The following is a 27,513-nucleotide window of genomic DNA, read 5'->3' on the forward strand; positions in this document are numbered from 1 at the left end:
GGGGGACCCACAATTTCCTCCCTAGTCTCCCACAATCCTGGGATGCACTTAATCAAGTCACGGGGATTTATCTACCTTGATGCACTTTAAGATTTCCAGCACCTTCTCTGTAATATGTACACTCCTCAAGACATCACTATTTATCTCCCCAAGTTCCCTAACATCCATGCCTTTCTCAATAGTAAATATTGATGAGAAATATTCATTTAGGATCTTACCCATCTCTTGTGGGTCCGCACATAGGTGATCTTGTTGATCCTTACGAGGCCCTACTTTCTCCCCAGTTACTTTTCTGTCCTTTATGTATTTGTAGAAGCTCTTTGGATTCTCCTTTGCCTTATCTGCCAAAACAATCTTGTGTCCCCTTTTAGCCCTCCTGATTCCTCTCTTAACTCTACTCCGACACCCTCTCTAGTCTTCTTGATCCCAGCTGCCTATGCATGTCATGTGCCTCCTTCTTCTTCTTGACCAGGGCCTTAATATCCCGAGTTATCCAGGGTTCCCTACTTCTACCAGCCTTGCCCTTCATTCTAAGAGGAATGTGCTTACCCTGAACCCTGGTTAACACACTTTCGAAAGCCTCCCACTTACCAGATGTCCCTTTGCCTGCCAACAGACTTCCCCAATTAACGATTGAAAGTTCCTGCCTAATACCATCAAAATTGGCCTTGCCCCAATTTAGAATTTTAACTTTCTTGAATAAGGATGTAGCATTTGTAATTCTCCAGCCCTCTGGATTGAGGAGGATTGAAAGATTGCAAAAACAGTGGTCTTTGTCAGAGAAGATAGATCTAGAACTATGATGTTGTTGCTATTACAGATACTTGGTTAAGAAAAGGACAGAATTGGCAGCTTAACGTTCCAGGATACAGATGTTTCAGGCAGGAGAGAGGAGGATGTAAAAGGGATGGGGGAGTTGCACTACTGGTTAAGGAGAATATCTCAGCTGTACTGCGGGAGGACACCACGGAGGGCTCAGACAGTGAGGCAATATGGGTAGAGCTCAGGAATAGGAAGGGTGTAGTCACAATGTTGGGGGTTTACTATAGGCCGCCCAACAGCCAGCGGGAGATAGAGTAACAAATATGTAGGCAGATTTTGGCAAGGTGTAAAAGTAACAGGGTTGTTGTGGTGGGAGATTTTAACTTCCCCTATATTGACTGGGACTCACTTAGTGCTAGGGGCGTGGATGGGGCAGAGTTTGTAAGGAGCATCCAGGAGGGCTTCTTGAAACGGTATGCAGATAGTCCAACTAGGGAAGGGGCCTGTGGAAATGTTTCCACTCCATCTGACGAAGGGGCAGTGCTCCGAAAGCTAATGGTATTTGCTACCAAATAAACCTGTTGGACTTTAACCTGGTGTTGTTAAAACTCTTACTGTGTTTACCCCAGTCCAACGCCGGCATCTCCACATCATGACTACCATTGGTCATAGAAGACAGAGGGTAGCAGTGGAAGGGTTTGTTTTTGAATGGAGGGCTGTGACAAGTGGCGTTCCTCAAGGATCAGTGCTGGGACCTTTGCTGTTTGTAATATATATAAATGATTTGGAGGAAAATGTAACTGGTTTGATCAGTAAGTTTGCGGACGACACAAAGGTTGGTGGATTTGCGGATAGCGATGAGGACCATCAGAGGATACAGAAGGATATAGATAGGTTGGAGACTTGGGCGGAGAGATGGCAGATGGAATTTAATCTGGACAAATGTGAGGTAATGCATTTTGGAAGGTCTAATAATGATAGGAAATATACAGTAAATGGCAGAACCCTTAAGAGTATTGATAGGCAGAGGGATCTGGGTGTACAGGTACACAGGTCACTGAAAGTGGCAATGCAGGTGGAGAAGGTAGTCAAGAAGGCATACGGCATGCTTGCCTTCATTGGCCGGGGCATTGAGTTTAAAAATTGCAAGTCATGTTGCAGCTTTATAGAACCTTAGTTAGGCCGCACTTGGAATATAGTGTTCAATTCTGGTCGCCACACTACCAGAAGGATGTGGAGGCTTTGAAGAGGGTACAGAAAAGATTTACCAGGATGTTGCCTGGTATGGAGGGCATTAGCTATGAGGAGAGGTTGGAGAAACTTGGTTTATTCTCACTGGAATGACGGAGGTTGAGGGGCGACCTGATAGAAGTCTACAAGATTATGAGAGGCATGGACAGAGTGGATAGTCAGAAGCTTTTTCCCAAGGTGGAAGAGTCAATTACTAGGGGGCATAGGTTTAAGGTGTGAGGGGCAAGGTTTAAAGGAGATGTACGAGGCAAGTATTTTACACAGACGATGGTGGGTGCCTGGAACACATTGCCGGGGGAGGCAGTGGAAGCAGATACAATCGTGAGTTTTAAGGGGCATCTGGACAAATAGGATGGGAATAGAGGGATATGGTCCCCGGAAGGGTCGGGGGTTTTAGTTCAGTCAGGCAGCACGGTCGGTGCAGGCTTGGAGGGCCAAAGGACCTGTTCCTGTGCTGTAATTTTCTTTGTTCTTTGTTCTTTGTTCACAGAGCACAGCATCTGATCGTAGTTATCTGATCTGTAATCAAAGGCATTTCATGTGTTTGAAAGGATAGTTATCCCGATTGGGGATAGGGGAGGCAATGGTCGAGTGGTATTATTACGAGGCTCTTAATCCAGAAACTCGACTAATGTTCTGGGGATCCGGGTTCGAATCCCGCCACGGCAGATGCCGAAATGTGAATTCAAAAAATATCTGGAATTAAGAATCTACTGATGACTGAAACCATTGTCGATTATCAAAAAAACCATCTGGTTCACTAGTGTCCTTTAGGGAAGGAAATCTGCTGTCCTTACCTGGTCTGGCCTACATGTCCTAGCAAGCCACTCAGTTGTTCAAGAAGGCAGCTCACCATCACCTTCTCAAGGGCAACTAGGGATGGGCAATAAATGCTGGCCTAGCCAGCGACGCCCATGTCCCACGAATCAATAAAAAACAAACATTCTATTATTCTTGTCGGAAATTCTCAAATCTATAATTTCTGAGGGAGACCAGTGAAATCGGCGATGGTTCCAACCAGATCTGTCATCAAGTCATCTCCTTCTTCAAGTGACACTTACTTGGCTCTGAGTAAACGGCCCCGATATCCAGCTGTAACACAAAGAGCACAGATTAACTTGAAGCCAATGGCATTTCCAAATTCTCACAGGAATTTCCACGGGTGATTTACCTTGAACTCTCCAATCACTGAGTCCATGCGCAGAGAGTGCGAGTTGTAGGCCTGCCAGAAGGAAACAAAGTTAAAAGACATATCTGCTTGACAGGAAAACTTATCATCGCAAATATCCAGAAGAGGGAGAGAGGCTCCCTCGGCACATTCTCCTCAGGGACTCACCATGATGAATATCGGCTCGTCAAAGAGGTCAGCAGGAGTATCGTAGAAGTTGAAGAAAAATGTCTGCAGGACAGTGGAGAGAAGAATTGAGATTTTTTAATGATTTCTTTGAAGTTTTTAAAAAAGTATTTAGACAATTACATGGGTAGGATGGGTAGAGAGGGATATGGGCCAAACGCGGGCAATTGGGACTAGCTTAGTGGTTAAAACAAAATGGACAGGTTGGGCCGAAGGGTCTGTTTCCATGCTGTAAACCTCTAAATGAATGATTGGTCAGTAAGATAGAGAGGGGAAAATTTGTGTAGCACCTGTTCAATGCAGCATTACACAGAATACTCAACTCCCCTGAAGTAGCCAGGGCTCGGGACAACTCACACATATATCCAACTGATACACAAAGGCATTTCCCCAGACTACTTGTACTTGAATACATTCACTTAAACATATCCATACAAAGCTGTGAATCGCACTTCCACGTTTGTGATCGAAGCAAAAACGATGCCAACATTCAGGATTAGATGAGAGATGAAGAATTTCTTCACCCAGAGGGCGGCGAATGTGTAGAATTCACTACCACCGAACGTAGTTGAGGTCAAAACTTTGTGTGATGAAGAACCACACGCACCTTGGACATGCTCCCTTTCCCGTCGGGAAAAGGATGCAAAAGTCTGAGGTCACGTACCAACCGACTCAAGAGCAGCTTCTTCCCTGCTGCCATCAGACTTTTGAATGGACCTACCTTGCAATAAGTTGATCTTTCTCTACACCCTAGCTATGACTGTAACACTACATTCTGCACTCTTCCTTTCCTTCTCGATGAACGGAATGCTTTGTCTGTATAGCGTGCAAGAAACAATACTTTTCACTATGCGACAATAATAAATCAAATCAAATGATTTCAAGAAAAATTAGATATAGCTCTTGGGGCTAAAGGGATCAAGGGATATGGGGGGGAAGGGGGGGATCAGGTTATTGAATTCAATGATCAGCCATAATCAAAATGAATGGCGGAGCAGGCTCGAAGGGCCGAATGGCCTCCTCCTGTGTCTCATGTCTATGTTTCCTTGATTCGGTATGAATGTTGGGTAAATGTGATTGGAACCAACATTTCACGTGGTGGGTAAACACGGAGGCATGGAGTTGGGTCAAATGGCTTTAATTTGTGTTGTGATTTTTACCGATTTGTGTGAGTAATGAAGGATAAATTATCGGGTAGCAGATGGTGTGGTGGTAATGTCGCTCATAACCATGAGGCCCAGGCTGATACTGTGCCACCAAGGCAGCTGGTGGGACTTCCATTCAATGAATAACGTCTGGAATTGAGAGTTAACTTCAGTCATGGTGACCCCCAGGACAGCTATTGTCAATTGTCGGAAAAACCCATCTGGTTCACTATTGTCCTTTAAGAAAGGAAATCTGCCGTCCTTACCCGATCTGGCCTACATGTGGCTCCAGATCCACTGCAATGTGGTTGACTCTCAACTGCCCTCATGGAATGCCGCATCCCATGAAAGGATTATTAAACATAAGGCAACAGCTTTGACAACCTCAGGATGTCCCGAAGCAACTCACACACAATGAAGTGTGGTAATTTCTGTAATGTCCTCATTTATTCAACATCCATTGAAACTGCCAACTGCACCAGGAGTGTTTTAAATTCATTTTGATAGGACAGGAGCATTTAATACCCATCCTTAACTGCCCCCTTTCAGGGGGTAGTTGAGAGTCAACCACATTGCTGTGGCTCTGGAGTCGCATGTAGGCCAGACCGGGAAAGGACGGCAGATTTCCTTCCCTAAAGGACATGAGTGAACCAGATGGGTTTTTCCGACAATCGACAATGGTTCAACGGTCATCGGTAGATTCTTAATTCCAGATTTTTATTCATGATTTCAAATTCCAACATCTGCCATGGTGGGATTTGAACCCAGGTCCTCAGATCTTGCCCTGGGTTTCTGGATTACTAGTCCAGTTACAAGAGCACTGCCGCCCCCATGCTTACTAACTTCCAGCTCGAGCTGGACCCTGGGTTGTGTTTTCAGCTTGTGTCATATTGCCGACCTTAGCAACATGCTCATTGAGTCAGGAAATTCAAGCCTATTCTGAAATCCAAGCTCAGAATCTAGGCTGACACATCCAGGGTTAATACACGGAGCTGGTAATACATCGACATTACCACAGAGCGGGGGGAGGTACAGAGTGAGTGGATAATACATCGACATTACCACAGAGCGGGGGAGATACAGAGTGAGTGGGTAATACATCGACATTACCACAGAGCGGGGGAGATACAGAGTGAGTGGATAATACATCGACATTACCACAGAGTGGGGGGAGGTACAGAGTGAGTGGATAATACATCGACATTACCACAGAGTGGGGGGAGGTACAGAGTGAGTGGATAATACATCGACATTACCACAGAGCGGGGGAGATACAGAGTGAGTGGGTAATACATCGACATTACCACAGAGTGGGGGGAGATACAGAGTGAGTGGATAATACATCGACATTACCACAGAGCGGGGGGAGGTACAGAGTGAGTGGATAATACATCGACATTACCACAGAGTGGGGGGAGATACAGAGTGAGTGGATAATACATCGACATTACCACAGAGCGGGGGGAGGTACAGAGTGAGTGGATAATACATCGACATTACCACAGAGCGGGGGAGGTACAGAGTGAGTGGGTAATACATCGACACTACCACAGAGCGGGGGAGATACAGAGTGAGTGGGTAATACATCGACATTACCACAGAGCGGGGGGAGGTACAGAGTGAGTGGGTAATACATCGACACTACCACAGAGCGGGGGAGATACAGAGTGAGTGGGTAATACATCGACACTACCACAGAGCGGGGGGAGGTACAGAGTGAGTGGATAATACATCGACATTACCACAGAGCGGGGGGAGGTACAGAGTGAGTGGATAATACATCGACATTACCACAGAGTGGGGGGAGGTACAGAGTGAGTGGATAATACATCGACATTACCACAGAGCGGGGGAGGTACAGAGTGAGTGGGTAATACATCGACACTACCACAGAGCGGGGGAGATACAGAGTGAGTGGGTAATACATCGACATTACCACAGAGCGGGGGGAGGTACAGAGTGAGTGGGTAATACATCGACACTACCACAGAGCGGGGGAGATACAGAGTGAGTGGGTAATACATCGACATTACCACAGAGTGGGGGGAGGTACAGAGCGAGTGGATAATACATCGACATTACCACAGAGTGGGGGGAGGTACAGAGTGAGTGGGTAATACATCGACATTACCACAGAGCAGGGGGAGATACAGAGCGAGTGGGTAATACATCGACACTACCACAGAGCGGGGGAGATACAGAGTGAGTGGGTAATACATCGACATTACCACAGAGCGGGGGAGGTACAGAGTGAGTGGGTAATACATCGACATTACCACAGAGCGGGGGAGGTACAGAGTGAGTGGGTAATACATCGACATTACCACAGAGTGGGGGGAGGTACAGAGCGAGTGGGTAATACATCGACATTACCACAGAGCGGGGGAGGTACAGAGTGAGTGGGTAATACATCGACATTACCACAGAGTGGGGGAGATACAGAGCGAGTGGGTAATACATCGACATTACCACAGAGTGGGGGAGATACAGAGCGAGTGGGTAATACATCGACACTACCACAGAGCGGGGGAGATACAGAGTGAGTGGGTAATACATCGACATTACCACAGAGTGGGGGGAGGTACAGAGTGAGTGGGTAATACATCGACATTACCACAGAGTGGGGGAGATACAGAGCGAGTGGGTAATACATCGACACTACCACAGAGCGGGGGAGATACAGAGTGAGTGGGTAATACATCGACATTACCACAGAGCAGGGGGAGATACAGAGTGAGTGGGTAATACAATGCCGCAGATACTTTGTGATGGGGCATTGAAAACAAAGTGATGTGTCTGATTCAGTGGATGTTAAAATCTCTTATCACCGCCAAACGGAAAACATTGAGAGTTCTCCCATCACTCATCCAATCACCAGCCAGCACCAAAGACTGCAATGTTAGAATGTAGAATCTTGGAATTCGGGGAATCTCACTAGAAACGCAGATAATCAGTCTCTCGATCTTGTGTCGGCAACATTCCAAACTTCCAGCTTCCAGAGTTGGAATGAAGTTGAGTAGATTCTATGGAATTGACCAATGCACCACCATCGCATCCAAACATTCTCCGGGTCTGTACTGATGGGCAATATTTTTTTTTCTTATCCTTCCATTGGATGTGGACTTCATTGACAAGGCCAGCATTAATTGTCCATCCCTAATTGCCCTTGAACTGAATGACTTATTAGATCATTTCAGAGGGCATTTTTAAAGTCATCCACATTGCTGTGGGTCTGGAGTCACATGTAGGCCAGACCAGGTAAGGACGGCAGATTTCCTTCCTGAAAGGACATTAGTGAACCAGATGGGTTTTTCCGACAATCGACAATGGTTTCATGGTCACCGTTAGACTATTAATTCCAGACAGGGCATTGGTGAGGCCGCAGCTGGAATACTGTGTGCAGTATTGGTCCCCTTATATGAGGAAGGATATATTGGCATTGGAGGGAGTGCAGAGAAGGTTCACCAGGTTGATACCGGAGATGAGGGGTTTGGATTATGAGGAGAGGCTGAGGAGATTGGGTTTGTACTCGTTGGAGTTTAGAAGGATGAGGGGGGATCTTATGGAGACTTATAAGATAATGCGGGGGCTGGATAGGGTGGAGGCGGAGAGATTCTTTCCACTTAGTAAGGAAGTTAAAACTAGAGGACACAGCCTCAAAATAAAGGGGGGTCGGTTTAAGACAGAGTTGAGGAGGAACTTCTTCTCCCAGAGGGTGGTGAATCTCTGGAATTCTCTGCCCACTGAGGTGGTGGAGGCTACCTCGCTGAATATGTTTAAAGCGCGGATGGATGGATTCCTGATCGGTAAGGGAATTAAGGGTTATGGGGATCAGGCGGGTAAGTGGTACTGATCCACGTCAGATCAGTCATGATCTTATTGAATGGCGGGGCAGGCTCGAGGGGCTAGATGGCCTACTCCTGCTCCTATTTCTTATGTTCTTATGTTCTTATGAAATCAAATTTCGCCATCTGAGGTGGTGGGATTGGAACCTGGGTCTCTTCCAGTGACAATACCACTGTGTCACTACCTCCTCCATTACTGCTGACCACATCAGTGATGCCCTGTTCCTGAGAATTGTTTTTAAAAATTGGCATATTATTGAACTTCTAAACTCCCTGTGGTGGGATTTGATTTTGCAAAGTTTGTTTTTTGTCTCACTATCACTTGACTATGTGACTGTACAAGGATGTATTCACCATCTGGTATTACAGCCTGGGCTGCGTAATGAGCTCTGCGAGATGTGTCAGTTCTCAGCTGGCTGGTGTAGGTGGTAGTGTCAGCCTGTTGTCTTGGAGCTTTCCCTGAGGGATAGAGGCCGCGGGCAGGGTATCTCAGAGTTCCAGGTCAGAGCTCCACGGCAGGACAAACAGTGTGCAGTCCTGGCCACGACGGCAATGGGTCGCGAGGCAAGACAAAGGAGGGAGGAGGAAAAGAATTAAAGAAAAGGCTCGGGTTGGGGTAGAAGGTGAGTGAGTTTAAATGTCAAAAGGAATGATGGTGCAAGGGAAAAAGGAGGTAATAATACAGCAAGTGAAGGAATTAAAAAATGGACAGGTGGAAGTGTAAATGGGAATGAAATGTATCATCAATAGCTGCCAACCAAATAAAATAGGGGTAGGATCCCTACAGTGCAGAAAGAGGCCATTCTGCACCAACCACAATTCCAACCAAGCCCTATCCCCATAACCCCATGCATTTACCCTACCTAGTCCCCCTGACACTAAGAGGCAATTTATCATGGCCAATCCGCCTAACCTGCATATCTTTGGACTGTGGGAGGAAACCGGAGAACCCGTTGAAACCCACACAGACATGGGGAGAACGTGCAAACTCCACACAGACAGTGATCCGGGAATTGAACCCGGGTCCCTGGCGCTGTGAGGCAGCCGTGCTAACCACTGTGTCACCATGCTGCCCCGGGTCCCTGGCGCTGTGAGGCAGCAGTGCTAACCACTGTGCCACCGTGCCGCCCCGGGTCCCTGGCGCTGTGAGGCAGCAGTGCTAACCACTGTGTCACCATGCTGCCCCGGGTCCCTGGCGCTGTGAGGCAGCAGTGCTAACCATTGTGCCACCGTGCTGCCCCGGGTCCCTGGCGCTGTGAGGCAGCAGTGCTAACCACTGTGCCACCGTGCCACCCCGGGTCCCTGGCGCTGTGAGGCAGCAGTGCTAACCACTGTGCCACCGTGCCGCCCCGGGTCCCTGGCGCTGTGAGGCAGCAGTGCTAACCACTGTGCCACCGTGCCGCCCCGGGTCCCTGGCGCTGTGAGGCAGCAGTGCTAACCACTGTGCCACCGTGCCGCCCCGGGTCCCTGGCGCTGTGAGGCAGCAGTGCTAACCACTGTGCCGCCGTGCTGCCCCGGGTCCCTGGCGCTGTGAGGCAGCAGTGCTAACCACTGTGTCACCGTGCTGCCCCGGGTCCCTGGCGCTGTGAGGCAGCAGTGCTAACCACTGTGCCACCGTGCTGCCCCGGGTCCCTGGCACTGTGAGGGAGCAGTGCTAACCACTGTGTCACCGTGCTGCCCCGGGTCCCTGGCGCTGTGAGGCAGCAGTGCTAACCACTGTGTCACCGTGCCGCCCCCATGGATGGAGGTTATTATCTGAAAGTGTTGACCTCAGTGTTGAGTCTGAAAGGTAAATGTCAAGTTCTCTTTTCTTTCTTTCTGCTGAAGAGAAAGAGTTTGATTGGCCTCTTATCCAAACACGTTTGATCCACATCTTTGTATGAGGGAAAGGAGAAATGAAGTTCTTTGAGAGTGTAAAGGGAGCAAGGGATAAGGGGAAAGGCAGGATCAGGATGTTGAATTTGATGATCGTAATGAAGGGCAGAGCAGCCAGAAGGGCTGAATGGCCAACACTGCTACTATTTTCTGTGTTTCACAAGATCTGTGCCTTACCTCATCAAAGAATGGGTTATTGCCCTTGCGAATCCGCGTTGTCTTAGTCTGCCCGGCGACTGTAACTTTAACCACAGGCCTGATGTTGATCCCGGGGAGTTGGCGAGCTTCAACCACACACACTCTGACCTGGAACCAGAAACATTAGATAAATACGCATCCATCTGGAAAAGATAACCGGGGCAATCTTACCGGCTCATCCCACCAGCCGATCGGCGTGGCGAGCCAGTAAGATTGGGCAAGAGGCGAATCATCAGGTCAGCGCTCAGTTTTTCGCCTCTTGCCTGTTTTGCTGGTGAATTTGGCAGGAGATCTCCCTGTGTGCACAGTCTACTGGGAGATCGGGGTGCCTGCATATGGGCGGCACAGTAGCACAGTGGTTAGCACTGCTGCCTCACAGCACCAGGGACCCGAGTTCGATTCCCGGCTTGGGTCACTGTCTGCGCGGAATCCCCGTGTCTGCGTGGGTTTCCTCCGGGTGCTCCGGTTTCCTCCCACAGTCTGAAAGACGTGCTGGTTAGGTGCATTGGCCATGCTAAATTCTCCCTCAGTGTAACCCAAACAGGCGCCGGAGTGTGGCGACTAGGGGATTTTCACAGTAACTTCATTGCAGTGTTAATGTAAGCCTACTTGTGACACTAATAAATAAATGAACAATGTGACCCCTTGAGTTCCGCAGCTGGCTTCACCGGTGAGATTAGGCTCCACCCCGCCCCCTGCTGGCAAGACTTGACTTCTGTGACTGGGAGCTCGGCCGAAAAGCCGGCGCGATTCTCTCCCATTTTCACACTCATTCGGCACCTAGGATGTTTTTGGTAAGATCGCCCCCTCCAATGATGATGAAATTGGTGCCACAGGTTTGGTTCTGTCCAGAGTGAGACCTGGACCATGGGCTTGGCAGCCAATAGCGGGCCTTCTACAATCAGTGAGGGAAGCAACAAAGGCAATAAAATTATCAGTTCAATTTCTAACTTGAAAAGGACTAGGAAGGAACGCACAAAGATTTATTTCTAATATTCTTTCATGAGATCCCTAATTGCCCTTGAACTGAATGGCTTGCTTGGCCATTTCAGAGGGCAGTTAAAAGTCAACCACATTGCTGTGGGTCTGGAGACACATGTAGGCCAGACCAGGTAAGGACAGCAGATTTCCTTCCCTAAAGGGCATTAGTGAACCAGATGGGTTTTTACAACAATCGACAATGGTTTCATGGCCATCAGTAGATTCTTAATTCCAGATATTTTTTATTAAATTCAAATTCCACCACCTACCAAAAGAACAAAGAACAAAGAGCGGTCCAGCACAGGAACAGGCCCTTCGGCCCTTCAAGCCTGCACCGATCACATTTACCTATCTAGACCAACCGCTTAATCCCTCTATTCCCTGTTTGTTCATATATCTATCCAGATAAGTCTTAAATGTAGCTAACGGAACTGCCTCAACCTCCTCACTGGGCAGTGCATTCCAGGCACCCTCTGTGTAAAAATCTTCCCCCGCACACCTTCACTGAACCTTTCCCCCCTTATCTTGAACTTGTGACCCCTTGTAATTGTCATTCCTGCCCTGGGAAAAAGCTTCCAATTGTTTACCCTATCTATACCCCTCATCATTTTATAAACTTCTATCGGTTGCCCCTCAGCCTCCGTCTTTCCAGGGAGAACAATCTCAGTTTATTCAATCTCTCCTCATAGCTGATACCTTCCATACCAGGAAACATCCTGGTAAACCTTTTCTGTACTCTCTCCAAAGCCTCCACGTCCTTCTGGTAGTGTGGTGACCAGAATTGGACACAGTATTCCAAACGTGGCCTAACCAACGTTTTATATAACTGTAACATAATTTGCCAACTTTTATACTCGATGCCCTGGCCGATGAAGGCAAGTATGTCCTATGCTTTCTTCACCACCTTTTCCACCTGTGCTGCCACTTTTAAGGATCTGTGGACCTGTACTCCCAGATCTCTCTGTGTGTTTATGCTCCTGATGGTTCTGCCATTTATTTTATAGCTCCCACCTGAATTGGATCGACCAAAATACATCACCTTGCATTTGTCCGGATTAAATCTGCCATTTCTCTGCCCAATTTTCCAGCCTATCAATATCTTGCTGTATTCTCTGACAATCTTCATCACTATCCGCAACTCCGCCAATCTTAGTATCATCCGCAAACTTGCTAATCAGACCAGCTACCTTTTCTTCCAGGTCATTTATATATATTACAAACAGCAGAGGTCCCAGCACTGATCCCTGCGGAACGCCACTAGTTACAGACCTCCATTCAGAAAAACACCCTTCCACCGCTACCCTCTGTCTTCTATGGCCAAGCCAGTTCTAATTCATCTAGCTAGTTCACCCCTGCCATGGTGGGATTCGGACCTAGGTCCCCACAAAACATGAGCTGAGTTTCTGGATGAATAGTCTAGCGATAATACCATTAGGCCACTTGTATTGATACAATGTCTTTAATATAACTGACCAAACCGGAGACCATGAGGTTAAATCAGCAAAATTGGTGTGCACACAAAAGGCAGCACTGAGGCCAAAGGACAGACTGGAGTCAAAGAGCAAGACTGTGGACGATGAACGTCACTGGGATCAGGCAGGGCAGTGCAGTGGAGGGTGAGTGGGTAATTTAAGGAAACATCAAAACGACAAGCCAACAAACTACATCCATTAGCGACTCACGAGGGAAGGAAATCTACTGTCTTTACCCTGGTCTGGCCTCCATGTGACTCCAGAGCCACAGCAATGTAGTCGACTCTTAACTGCCCTCTGAAAAGGCCGAGCAAGCCACTCAGTTCAAGGGATGGGCAATAAATGCTGGCCCAGTGCTGGTTCGGTGCATTGGCCATGCTAAATTGACCCTAGTGTCCGGGGCACTCGCAGGGTAAATATATGTGGGGTTACGGGAATAGGGCCTGGGTGGGATTGTGGTCGGTGCAGACTCGATGGGCCGAATGGGCCTGCAGGGATTCTATAATTCTATGATGATTTTACCTTTCCATGAAAAGGGTTTCAAGACTATCTTTAAGTCTGTCCAGCGGGCCAGACTGAGAGGGTAAAATTCACTTCAGTGGATAAGAGAATGAAGCCGGATTCTTTATCCATCTTTTTACACCGTCAACCACAATTTCACCTTCTTTGAAACAAGGCCTCAGTCCCGAACGTTCAACCCTAAGGATAACCCACCTGGAAGTCCTGTGGCTTGTTTGGAAGCAGAACTTTGGTTGGGCGTTTCCGTTTCTTGATGCCATGGACCACGTTGGTAGATGGTTTCTTTGGCAATGTAGGTGGCTCAGACCCGGGTACCCCCGACGAGGGCTCAGCCTCATCGCCTGTGCCCAGCGGATCTTCTGTGTCCTCCTCTCCCTCGCCACCAGTGTCTGTAGGTGCAGATGAAGAACATCAGCCTGGAAGATGCTACTGGGGACCTACTGGGGGTGTTGGTGAGTGCTCAAAGGTCGCGGGCAAGGGTGATAGAATACTCTCTGCTGCCTGGATAGGTGCACTGCAGTTACAAAGTCGGCAGAAGGTAAGCGATGCTGTCACTTGCGAGTCAAAGGGAAGATGGGTTAACCAACAGGGAATGGAGAAGGACTACTGTGAATGTAGCCCAATCCATCACGCAAACCAAGTGGTCGGTGCAGACTCGATGGGCCGAATGGCCTCTTTCTGTACTGTAGGGTTTCTATGATGATTTCTATGAAACCAGCCTCCCATCCATTGACTCTGTCTACACTTCCCGCTGCCTCGGCAAAGCAGCCAGCATAATCAAGGACCCCATGCACCCCGGGATCAAGGGATATGGGGGGGAAGGGGGGAATCAGGATACTGAATTCGATGATCAGCCATGATCAAAATGAATGACAGAGCAGGCTTGAAGGGCCGAATAGCCTACTGGAGCTTCTAGTTTCTATGTTTCTATGAATCATCTCATGCGAAGGTTGGCACCTCTGGCAATGCAGTGCTCCCTCCGAGGTCTGGGTCCAGAGAGTTTATGATTCTGCACATTCGGAGATCGAAGCTCTCTCACTTTGCGACGCCACTCTCCACACAGGGATTTCCAGATTAATCCGTACCCACACCTGGCTCATCACCCACTGCCCCTCACCCCCCACACTGCCCCTCACCCCCCATCCACTGCCCTCCCCATCACCCACTGCCCCTCACACCCTCCACCCACTGCCCCTCACCCACTGCCCCTCACCCCCCCCACCCACTGCCTCTCTCCCCCATCACCCACTGCCCCTCACCCACTGTCCCTCACATCCATCCACTGCCGCGCACCTCTCCACCCACTGCCCCTCAACCCCCCACCCCCTACCCCTCACCTCCGCCACCCACTGCCCCTCACCCCTCCACCACTGCCCCTCATCCCATCACCCACTGCCCCACACCCTCACCCACTGCCCCTCACCCCCACACTGCCCCTCGCCCCCCACCCACTGCCCCTCACCCCCCACCCACTGCCCCTCACCCCCACCCACTGCCCTTCACCCACCCACTGCCCCTCACCCACCCACTGCCCTCCCCATCACCTACTGCCCCTCACACCCCACCCACTGCCCTTCACTCCCCCCACCTACTGCCCCTCACCGCCCCGCCCACTGCCCCTCACCCACCCTCTGCCGCTCACCCAGCAACTGCCCTCCCCATTACCGTCTGCCCTCCCCATCACCTACTGCCCTTCACCTCCCCACCCACTGCCTCTCACTCCCCATCCACTGCCCCTCACCCCACCACCCACTGCCCCTCACCCCTCCCACACTGCCCCTCACCACCACCCACTGCCTCTCACCCCCACTCACTGCCCCTCCCCCCACCCACTGCCCCTCCCCCCACCCACGGCCCCTCACCATCGCCCACTGCCCCTCACCCATCACCCACTGCCCCTCACCCCCACCCACTGCCCTTCCCCCTATCACCCACTGCCCCTCACCCCCTCACCCACTGCCCCTCGCCCCTCCCACCCACTGCCCCTCATCCACCCACCCATTCCCCTCACCTGCCCACTGCCCTCCCCATCACCCACTGTCCCTCACCCCCCATCCACTGCCCCTAACCCTATCACCCACTGCCCCTCACCCACCCACTGCCCTCCCCATCACCCACTGCCCCTCATTCCCCCTCCCACTGCTCTCACCCAACCCACTGCCCCTCACCCACCCACTGCTCCTCACCCCCACCCACTGCCCCCACCACTCCATCCACTGCCCTCCCCATCACCCATTACCTCTCACCCCCACCCACGGCCCCTCACTCCCCCACCCACTGCCCTCCCCATCACCCACTGCCCCTCACCCCCACCCACTGCTCCTCGCCCTCACCCACTGCCCCTCACCGCCCCCACCCAATGCCCCTCACCGTCCACCCACTGGTCCTCACCTTCACCCACTGCCCCTCACGCCCCCCCACCCACTACCCTCTCCATCACCCACTACCTCTCACCCTCACCCACTGCCTCTCACCCCCACCCACTGCCCCTCACCCCCACCCACTGCCCCTCACCCCCACCCACTGCCCCTCACCCCCACCCACTGCCCCTCACCCCCACCCACTGCCCCTCACCCCCACCCACTGCCCCTCACCCCCCCACCCACTGCCCCTTACTCCCCATCCACTGCCCCTCACCCCCACCCACTGCCCCTCACTCCCCATCACCCACTGCTCCTCACTCCCCACCCACTGCCCCTTACTCCCCATCCATTGCCCCTCACCCCCACCCACTGCCCCTTACTCCCACCCACTGTCCCTCACCCCCCCCATCACCCACTGCCTCTCACCCCCCCCCCCCCACCTACCGACCCTCACCCCCCACCCACTGCCCCTCATCCCTGCCAACCACCTATCACATTATCTTACCAGTGGGGGCATCAGTATCCACGTAGACCTCTGTCGTTGCCACCTCAGGTTGGGCCGGTGGTATTGGCGGGAATAAGGGCGCGGCTCCTGCTGGGGGGATGTAGGAAACCTGGAGAACTATGGTGGCCTGGAAAAACAAGGAGACAAGAGAAAATCAATGACTCCGAACTGGCCAGAGTGGCAGACAGTGCAGCATTGCAGCCACATTTATCTATGAAGATAAAACAGTGCCCTTTGAGAGTGATTGCGAATCGATAAGTACATGTTTATCTCATTCAGTGTGTAATTACTGCCTGACCAGGGAGCATTACGAATTGGAACGTACGCATCAATTTCAGATCAGAACAGCATTACATTCCTTAATGGGATGCGGGCGTCGCTGCCAGTTACTTCCCATTCCAGCTTGCCGTTGCACTGAGTTGTTTCCTAGACCATTTCAGAGGGTAGTTGAGAGTCATTGTTGAGGCTCTGGAATCACATGTAGGCCAGACCGGGTAACGGCGGCAGATTTCCTTCCCTAAAGGGCGTTAGTGAACCAGGTGGGTGTTTACGACATTCGACGATAACTGCCACTGAACCCAGAGTTTTCTGAATCAAAACCTTTTTTTATTCACTCGTGAGACATGGGCATCGCTGGCTGGGCCAGAATTTATTGCCCATCCCCAGTTGCCCGAGGACATTTTAGAGTCAACCACATTGCTGTGGTTCTGGAGTCACATGTCGACCAGATCTGGGAAGGATGGCATATTTGGACCTCAAGACCATAAGACATAGGAGCAGAATTAGGCCACTCGGCCCATCAAATCTGCTCCGCCGTTCAATCATGGCTGATATTTTTCTCATCCCCATCCTCCTGACTTTTCCCCATAACCCCTGATCCCCTTATTAATCAAGAACATATCTATCTTTGTCTTAAAGACACTCAATGACCTGGCCTCCACAGCCTTCTGCGGCAAATAGTTCCACAGATTCACCACTCTGGCTGAAGAAATTCCTCCTCATCTCTGTTTTAGGTTGTGCCCTCTGGTTCGAGTTTTTCCTGCTCGTGGAAACATCCTCTCCACGTCCACTCTATCCAGGCCTCCCAGCATCCTGTAAGTTTCAATAAGATCCCCCCTCATCCTTCTAAACTCCAACGAGTACAGACCCAGAGTCCTCAACCATTCCTCATGTGACAAGCTCTTCATTCCAGGGATCATTCTTGTGAACCTCCTCTGGACCCTTTCCAAGGCCAGCACATCCTTCCTTAGATACGGAGCCCAAAACTGCTCACAATACTCCAAATGGGGTCTGACCAGAGCCTTAAACAGCCCAGAAGTACATCCCTGCTCTTGTATTCTAGTCCTCTCGACATGAATGCTAACATTGCATTTGCCTTCCTAACTGCTGAATGAACCTGCACGTTAACCTTAAAAGAATCTTGAACAATGACTCCCAAGTCCCTTTGTGCTTTAGATTTCCTAAGCATTTCCCCATTTAGAAAATAGTCTATGCCTCCATTCCTCCTTCCAAAGTGCAGAACCTCACACTTTTCCACATTGTATTCCATCTGCCACTTCTTTACCCACTCTCCTGACCTGTCCAAGTCCTTCTGCAGCCCCCCTGCTTCCTCAATACTACCTGTCCCTCAACATATCTTTGTATCATCTGCAAACTTAGCAACAATGCCTTCAGTTCCTTCCTCCAAATCGTTAATGTATATTGTGAAAAGTTGTGGTCCCAGCACCAACCCCTGAGGCACACCACTAGACACCGGCTGCCATCCTGAAAAAGACCCCTTCATCCCCACTCTCTGCCTTCTGCCAGTCAGCCAATCCTCTATCCATTCCAGGATCTTACCCGTAATACCATGGGTTCTTAACTTATTTAACAGTCCTCTATGCGGCACCTTGTCAAAGGCCTTCTGGAAATCTAAATAAATCACATCCGCTGGTTCTCCTTTACCTAACTTCCTTGTTACCTCCTCAAAGAACTCTAACAGATTTGTCGGACATGACCTCCCCTTGACAAAGCCGTGCTGACTCAGTCCTATTTTATCATGCACTCCCAAGTACTCTGTGATCTCATCTTTAATAATGTGTGTACAGGTCCCACCTTCCCCAGAATGTGCTCCAATTATCCACGTATCTGAAACGCTCCCTTCTACACCATCCCTGCAACCACATGTTTAACTGCACTCGCTCCCTGTTCCTCAACTCGCTATCACGTGGCACCGGTAACGTACCAGAGATGACCACATGTTTTGTCTTGGCTCTCAGCTTCCAGCCCAGCTCCCAAAATTCCTGTTTTAAATCCCCGTCCCTTCTCTTACCTATGTCGTTGGTACCAATGTGTACCACGACTTGTGACTGTTTCCCCTCCCCCTTAAGAATCCGGAAGACACGGTCCGAGACGTCATGGACCCTGGCATCCGGTAGGCAACATACCATCCGTGAGTCTCTTTTGCTGCCACAGAACCTCCTATCTATCCCTCTAACTAACGAGTCCCCAATAACTATTGCCCTCCCGCTCCCCCCCTTACCCTCCCGAGCCACAGAGACGGACACAGTGCTGGAGATCCTCTCACTGCGGCTCCCCATTGGTATGTCGTCCCCCTCAACCGTATCCAAAGCGGAATGCCTGTTGCTAAGGGGAACGACCACAGGGGATCCCTGCACTGCTTCCTCCCAGCCTCTCTCACCGTCACCCATCTATTTTCATTCCTCGGAGTAACTGTATCCCTAAAGCTTCTGTCTATGGCCACCTCTGCGTCCCTAATGATCCTAAGTTCATCCAACTCCAGCTCCAGTTCCCTAACACAGTTTTGGAGGAGCTGCAGATGGGTGCACTTCCCACAGGTGTAATCAGCAGGGACACTGACGGAGTCCCTCACCTCAAACATAGTGCAAGAGGAACATGGCACTGCCTGCACACCCATCCCCTCTGGATACCTTGCCAGTACCAGGTAGAAACAGCAAAAATGAATTTAAACTCGCCCCTTCCCCCGAAGCCCTGTGAGCCAAAGCCCTGACAGCTTTCACTCAGCTTCCCACTCGCTCCACAGCCCGCTCCCGACGCTGCCCGCTGTATAGAGTGACTTTTATACTAAAAAACACAATCTCCCAGAATCCCCTACAGCCTACTCCCACTTCCTCAGAGTTGAAACCTTTGAAAAAAGCCCGCGAAAAAAACGGATTAAATAAATAAATAAACAAATCACAGCACTTTACTCACTCTCAGTACTCCTGCTGAGAATCTCTCCCTCTGTCCTGCACCACTTCGAACAAATGGTCACCTCACTATAAGAAGGATGTGGAAGCGCTGGAAAGAGTGCAGAGGAGATTTACCAGGATGCTGCCTGGTTTGGAGGGTAGGTCTTATGAGGAAAGGTTGAGGGAGCTAGGGCTGTTCTCTCTGGAGCGGAGGAGGCTGAGGGGAGACTTAATAGAGGTTTATAAAATGATGAAGGGGATAGATAGAGTGAACGTTCAAAGACTATTTCCTCGGGTGGATGGAGCTATTACAAGGGGGCATAACTATAGGGTTCGTGGTGGGAGATACAGGAAGGATATCAGAGGTAGGTTCTTTACGCAGAGAGTGGTTGGGGTGTGGAATGGACTGCCTGCAGTGATAGTGGAGTCAGACACTTTAGGAACATTTAAGCGGTTATTGGATAGGCACATGGAGCACACCAGGATGATAGGGAGTGGGATAGCTTGATCTTGGTTTCAGATAAAGCTCGGCACAACATCAAGGGCCGAAGGGCCTGTTCTGTGCTGTACTGTTCTATGTTCTATAATGGACTCTAAAATCTTGCCAGTGTTGGAAGTCAGGCTAACCGGCCTATAATTTCCCATCTGCTGCCTCCCTCCCTTCTTAAACAGCGGTGTTACATTAGCTACTTTCCAGTCCTCTGGGAGCCTCCCTGCCTCCAGTGATTCCTGAAAGATCACCACCAATCCCTCCACAATTTCCTCAGCTATCTCTTTTAGAACTCTGGGGTGTAGTCCATCCGGTCCAGGTGATTTATCCACCTTCAGACCTTTCAGTTTCCCTAGAACCTTCTCCTTAGTGATGGCCACTACACTTATCTGTGCCCCCTGACTCTCCTGGAGCTCTGGCATACCACTGGTGTCTTCCACCGTGAAGACTGATGCAAAGTAACTGTTCAGTTCCTCTGCCATTGCTTTGTTTCCTATTATTCGTTCCCCAGCCTCATTTTCCAGTGGTCCAATGTCTATTTTTGCCTCTCTCATCTTTTACATATTGAAACAAACTCTTCCTATCTTCTTTGATATTACTAGCTAGCTTACACTCATATTTCATCTTCTCCCCCCTTATTGTTTTTTTTAGTCATTCTCTGCTCACTTTTAAAGGCTTCCCAATCCTCTGGCTTCCCACTAATCCTCGCCACTTTGTATGTTTTTTCTTTTGCTTTCATGGATGCCTCGTCCTCCCCTCAGCATGTTTCCTCCTCATTGGGATGGAATTTCCCATCTCCTGCCTCCCGGAAAACTCTCAAAAACTCCTGCCATTGCTGTTCCACTGTCTTCCCTGCTAGCCCCCCTTTCCAATCAACTCTGGCCGGCTCCTCCCTCATGTCTTTATAATTACCCTTATTTAATTGTAATACCGTTGCATCTCCTTTTCAAATTGCAGGGTAAATTCTATCATATTGTGGTCACTGCCCCCTAAGACTTCCTTCACCTTAAGTTCCCCAATCAAGTCTGTCCCGAAAGGACATGACTTGATTTCATTTGGTTTATTATTGTCACATGTATTGGTATCCAGTGAAAAGTATTGTTTCTTGTGCGCTGTGTAGACAAAGCATACCATTCATAGAGTGCATAGGGGAGAAGGAAAGGAGAGGGTGCAGAGTATAGTGTTACAGTCATAGCTAGGGTGTCGAGATCGGGGTGCGATCTTAAAAGGCATCCTGACAAGAACAAACCACTTCCTCCCCCCGCCAACCTCAAAGATATCAAGGGCTCTCCTCAACCCCCTGACAAGCATCATCGGTATTCCTTTCCACCCACCTCACCACAATCATCACTGATATTCTCTTTGCCTGGGGCAAATGTTGCCATCATTCTACCCTGCTTCTGCAACTCATAACCCCCCCCCCGCCCCCTGCCCCCCAACCGAATGGGACTCCCATTAGGGCTTGCCTCGGCATTACCCCCAGCACAAATTGGCACAGCCAGGTTGGCACTGCCCAGGCATTTTCCACTCTCCCCAGGGGCTAAACCTAGCTCTGTATCCCCACGAGATCCCCCGACTGTTTCTCGTTTGGCCAAACCTGTTGTGAACCCAGTCAATGTGACGTGTAGTGAATAGTTACTGGGGGGAAATCATGTGGCGGGGTGGGGCAGGAGGGGCATTCGTTATGGGGAGGGCAGGGAGTGTGATGTTGAGTAGTAACATCACAGAGGCATAGATCGGGTGGACTCTCAGAGGCTTTTCCCAGGGTGGAAATGGCTGCTACGAGAGGACACAGGTTTAAGGTGCTGGGGGATAGGTACAGGGGAAATGTTAGGGGTAAGTTTTTCACACAGAGGGTGGTGGGCGAGTGGAATTGGCTGCCGTCAGTAGTGGTGGAGGCAAACTCAATAGGGTCTTTTAAGAGACTCCTGGATGAGTACATGGGACTTAATAGGATGGAGGGTTATAGGTAGGCCTAAAAGGTAGGGATATGTTCGGCACAACTTGTGGGGCCGAAGGGCCTGTTTTGTGCTGTAGATTTTCTACGTTTCTATGTTTCTAGTAACACTGCTGTATCATGGAAAAGATAAACACCAGCAGGGGCCAGATGAGCCGAATGGTATGTTCGAGTACGGTAACGCAAATAAAACTACAGTCAGTTCTGCTATGCAGTCCCTTCACTTTCAGAAGTAACTAGTGGATTGTTACCACCACATCACAGCGAGATCTTTACCACAAGTTGTACTGGCTCTTGGAATCGAGCTTAGCTGCTTTAATTCCTGCCCTCACCGGTGCCATTTCCATGTTCTTCTCTTGTTTGTGGCTAAGCCAGTATTGATGAAGCATTGGCAAGACCTGCTTCAATAGAGGCCTTTCACTACCGCTGTGCATGATGGGATAGCACAGCTTCCATTGCTGTCTCTGATTCACTCCGCACCACCTACAGCTCAGCTGTTGTCTGGAAGACATCAGCCACTGCTTGGCTCCAGTTTATAATCTCACATTCTCCAGGGTCTCCCTCTGGGAGTGGAAAATCCTATTTCTTACATTCCAAATCAGAGCTTCCTCCATCTATTTATGACTGTTCACATCAGTACGCCACATTGATAGAAACTACCTGTGGATCACTTGCTGAAAGACAGGGTTCAATATTACACCTTCGCCTGATTTTACAGTGTTACTGCGAGATCGCACAGAGACTGTGTGTTACATATTACAGAAACCACCACTGCACTGTCCCATCAAACACGATAAGAAGTCTCACAACACCAGGTTAAAACCAGGTTGTAAGAGTTCTTACTGCATTTACCGCAGTCCAACGCCAGCATCTCCACATCATGGCCATCAAACAATCCCAGGACAGGTACTGCACCGGGTCAGATACAGAGCAAAGCTCCATTTACACTGTCCCCATCAAACACTCCCAGGACAGGTACAGCACGGGGTTAGATACAGAGTAAAGAAAGCTTCCTCTACACTGTCCTCAGCAAACACTCCCAGGACAGGTACAGCACGGGGGTTAGATACAGAGTAAAGCTCCCTCTATACTGTCCCCATCAAACACTCCCAGGACAGGTACAGCATGGGGTTAGATACAGAGTAAAGCTCCCTCTACACTGTTCCCCATCAAACACTCCCAGGACAGGTACAGCATGGGGTTAGATACAGAGTAAAGCTCCCTCTACACTGTTCCCCATCAAACACTCCCAGGACAGGTATAGCTCGGGGTTAGATACAGAGTAAAGCTCCCTCTACACAGTCCCCATCAAACACTCCCAGGACAGGTACAGCAAAGTGTTAGATACAGAGTAAAGCTCCCTCAGGACGGCAGATTTTCTTACCTGAAGGGCATCATTGAACCAGCTGCATTTTGAATATTATTTCACTGTTACTGAGAAAGGCTTTAAGTTCCAGGTTTTATTAATTAAACTGCAGTTCCACTAGCTGCCTTGGTATGGTTTGAACCTGTGTCCCTCCAGCATTGACCTAATGCTCTAGATTACTGGTATTATTTTAAGTTATTCCGTTGTTTTGTTTTTAAACTTTTTTTATAGAAATCTCTCTTTCCATTTGTTTTCCCTTCCCACTGTCTCCCCTCCTCCACCCCAGTCCTACAGGGCCCATCCGTTACATGTCTCAGGTTGGCCTTTGACAATCTGCTTCCAGTTACACCTTCTGATCTCTTAATGGCCGCCATTAGCATCCTCCTCAGCCTTGATCACCACCACTTACATTCCCATTGTCTTTTTGTCTGTGACATCCCTGTCGATCTCTCCCGTCCCCACTGTCCTCCCTATCCAGTTCCCACAACCTCCCCACCCCGTCCCCACAACAGTATAAAGCTCATCCTATTTTCTGTTGTCTAACAAAGGGTCATCCAGACTCGAAACGTGAGTTCTTTTCTCTCTCCAGAGATATTGTCAGACATGCTCAGATTCCAGCATTTTTTGCCCTGGATTACTAAAGTTGTTTTTCCAAGTTTATTTATTAGCCACAAAGTAGGCTTACATTAATACTGCAATGAAGTTACTGTGAAAATCTCCCAGTCGCCACACTCCGGCGCCTGTCCAGTTTCACTGAGAGAGGATTTAGCACGGCCAATGCACCTAACCAGCACATCTTTCGGACTGTGGGAGGAAACTGGGGCACCCGGAGGAAACCCACGCAGACACAGGGAGAACATGCAGAGTGCGCACAGACAGTGACCCAAGCCAGAAATCGAACCCTGGTCCCTGGCGCTGTGCAGCCATGATGTGGAGATGCCGACATTGGACTGGGGGTGGGCACAGTAAGAAGTCTCACAACACCAGGTTAAAGTCCAACGGGTTTATTTGGTAGCACAAGCCACTAGCTTTCGGAGCGCTGCTCCTTCGTCAGGTGAGTGGGAGTTCTGTTCACAAACAGGGCATATAAAGACACAAACTCAATTTACAAAATAATGGTTTAATATCCATTATAATAACCATTATTTTGTAAATTGAGTTTGTATCTATATATGCCCTGTTTGTGAACAGAGCTCCCTCTCACCTGATGAAGGAGCGGCGATCCGAAAGCTTGTGGCTTGTGCTACCAAATAAACCTGTTGGACTTTAACTTGGTGTTGTGAGACTTCTTACTGTGCAGCAGCAGTGCTAACCACTGTGCCGCCCACACTAGTCCAGTGATATTACCGCAATGTCACTCCCTCCACGACATTCCCGTCAACAGAACCTCGGGCTTATCTCAACCAGCTGAACATAACATCCCTGATCGGATACAGCGAAAAAAAAAATTGGCTTTGTTCCATCGACGCCAACCTCTCCCAGGAATTCTCCTGAAGAGTGGGATCAGCAACAGTGAATTCCAAAGCATTCTGGCCTCCAGCTTTCTCGGTCAGCTGTTTCAAGCCTCTCTCCCTGGGACAATAAGTTCATTATGTTTGGAAATAAACCTCTGGTGTTTCTGTGATTGGTAGCAAAGTAAGAAGTTTAACAACACCAGGTTAAAGTCCAACAGGTTTATTTGGTAGCAAAAGCCACACAAGCTTTCGAGGCTCTGAGCCCCTTCTTCAGGTGAGTGGGAATTCTGTTCACAAACAGAACTTATAAGACACAGACTCAATTTACATGAATAATGGTTGGAATGCGAATACTTACAACTAATCCAGTCTTTAAGAAACAAAACAATGGGAGTGGAGAGAGCATCAAGACAGGCTAAAAAGATGTGTATTGTCTCCAGACAAGACAGCCAGTGAAACTCTGCAGGTCCACGCAACTGTGGGAGTTACAAATAGTGTGACATAAATTCTGATTCTAGGATCGCATGATAAAGACTCAGGAGGAAAAAAGCAGAAATATTTATGTGAAATAGTGTGACATAAACCCATTGTTTTGTTTCTTAAAGACTGGATTAGTTGTAAGTATTCGCATTCCAACCATTATTCATGTAAATTGAGTCTGTGTCTTATAAGTTCTGTTTGTGAACAGAATTCCCACTCACCTGAAGAAGGGGCTCAGAGCCTCGAAAGCTTGTGTGGCTTTTGCTACCAAATAAACCTGTTGGACTTTAACCTGGTGTTGTTAAACTTCTTACTGTGTTTACCCCAGTCCAACGCCGGCATCTCCACATCATTGGTAGCAAAACCAGAGTTCTGCTTAAATCGAAATGCCATGGTCTGCGGTTATCGAGTGATATCGACAGTGACAGCACTCCATTCACACTGACCCATCAAACACTCCTCAGGCTGGCATGCTTACTGGACAATGCAGGGGCAACTTGGCTCTGTTGGAGGGGTGGGGGAGTTTGTAGGTTGGGTGGTGTGAGGGCGCTATTGGAGCAGTGAGGGCTGGGACTGTTGGAGGGCTGCGGGTGTTTGGGAGGGTGGTTGAAGGAATGTTAGTGAGATGGGCGTGGGTGGAGGAGGGGGTTAGGAGGGGCAGTTTGAGGATTTTGGGGTGACATAGAGGGAGTTTTGGGGGGCAGTGACACAGAACAGAATCCCTACAGTGCAGAAGGAGGCCATTCGGCCCATCAAACCTACACTGACTTTCAGACAGAGCATCCCACCCGGGCCCTATCCCCATAGCCCCACGCATTTAGAATCATAGAATCCCTACAGTGCAGAAGGAGGCCATTCGGCCCATTGAGTCTGCACCAACAATCCCAACCTGGCCCTATCCCTGTAACCCCACACATTTACCCTGCTAATCTCCCTGACACTAAGAGGAAATTTAGCATGGCCAATCCACCTAACCCGCACATTTGTTTTCTATATCTGATTGACAGGTCCTGGGGATAGTGTCATTAGCATAAGAGGGCAAATGCACCTTATATATCTTATGAACTGGTGCCAGAGATTGCATTAGCTATTGATTCAATTATTTAGTAAATGTAATAATCTCTTTGTGGCAACTTTCCTAACATCAGTTGCTTGCTCTGTGATTAATTACCCTCAGAGAATCAGCACTGGGTCTCCAATTTCACCATTGAACACAAGGGGTCACGGGTTCAAGGTGAGGGGGGCAAGGTTCAACACAGATGTCAGGGGGACGTATTTTACACAGAGGGTGGTGGGGGCCTGGAATGCGCTGCCAAGCAAGATGATTGGGGCGGCACGATAGCACAGTAGCGGCACGATAGCACTGCTGCTTCACAGCTCCAGGGACCTGGGTTCGATTCCCTGCTTGGGTCACTGTCTGTGTGGAGTTTGCACATTTTCCTCGTGTCTGCGTGGGTTTCCTCCGGGTACTCCGGTTTCCTCCCACAGTCCAAAGATGTGCGGGTTAGGTTGATTGGCCATGCTAAAAAATTGCCCCTTAGTGTCCTGAGATGCGTAGATTAGAGGGATTAGCGGGTAAATGTGTAGGGATATGGGGGTGGGGCCTGGGTGGGATTGTGGTCGGTGCAGACTCGATAGGCCGAATGGCCTCTTTCTGTACTGTAGGGTTTCTATGATTTCTATGAGGCGGACACGCTGGGATCGTTTAAGACTTATCTAGATAGCCACATGAACAGACTGGGAATAGAGGGATACAAAAGAATGGCCTTGTTGGGCACATGAGCGGCGCAGGCTTGGAGGGCCGAAGGGCCTGTTCCTGTGCTGTATTGTTCTTTGTTCTTTATTGCTGCAATCACTCTGCCTCACTCTGTCTGCACAGTGTTATAAAGAACCATTGTGACACTTTCCTGTCGAGTTAATGATATTGCATAACACTGTTAAAGTAAAATTTGTATTCTCTGTGTTTTTAATAGTCATGGTGGGATCACCTACCGATAAGGTGCACATAAACTAGCACTGCGTTACATCACTGCTCCTCTTAATATTAATATTAATAACCTATGCTGCATTAATATCAGCATCAAGCAATACTCCGCATTGCTGTTTCTCCTCCCATGGTGGATTTTGCAGTTCGATACTCAGCTTGTTTAGCCACCTCTTCCTTGGCCACTGGAGGCCAGTGACCAGCGGCATACCACAGGGATCCGTGCTGGGCCCCCTATTGTTCGTCATTTATATAAATGACATAGATGACTATGTGGGGGATAGGATCAGTAAATTTGTCAGTGAAACAAAGGTTGGCCAG

The 27,513-nt window shown here is 49.3% G+C and overlaps 1 protein-coding gene across 3 annotated transcripts in view; it reads right to left on the reverse strand.

The window, feature by feature from the left end:
- dysf (dysferlin, limb girdle muscular dystrophy 2B (autosomal recessive)) overlaps positions 1-27,513 on the reverse strand; it is a 334,329-nt gene that overhangs the window by 221,082 nt on the left and 85,734 nt on the right. For all 3 annotated transcript variants that reach the window (XM_078224513.1, XM_078224514.1, XM_078224512.1), the window contains exons 5-10: positions 16,271-16,397; positions 13,598-13,791; positions 10,410-10,538; positions 3,350-3,412; positions 3,185-3,235; positions 3,075-3,105 (exon numbers count right to left, since the gene is read on the reverse strand). In XM_078224513.1, coding sequence (XP_078080639.1) covers positions 3,075-3,105; positions 3,185-3,235; positions 3,350-3,412; positions 10,410-10,538; positions 13,598-13,791; positions 16,271-16,397 — 595 coding nt within the window. The remainder of the gene's footprint in view (positions 1-3,074; positions 3,106-3,184; positions 3,236-3,349; positions 3,413-10,409; positions 10,539-13,597; positions 13,792-16,270; positions 16,398-27,513) is intronic.

The sequence above is a fragment of the Mustelus asterias genome, chromosome 1 (assembly GCF_964213995.1).
Source record: "Mustelus asterias chromosome 1, sMusAst1.hap1.1, whole genome shotgun sequence".
Lineage (NCBI taxonomy): Eukaryota > Metazoa > Chordata > Chondrichthyes > Carcharhiniformes > Triakidae > Mustelus > Mustelus asterias.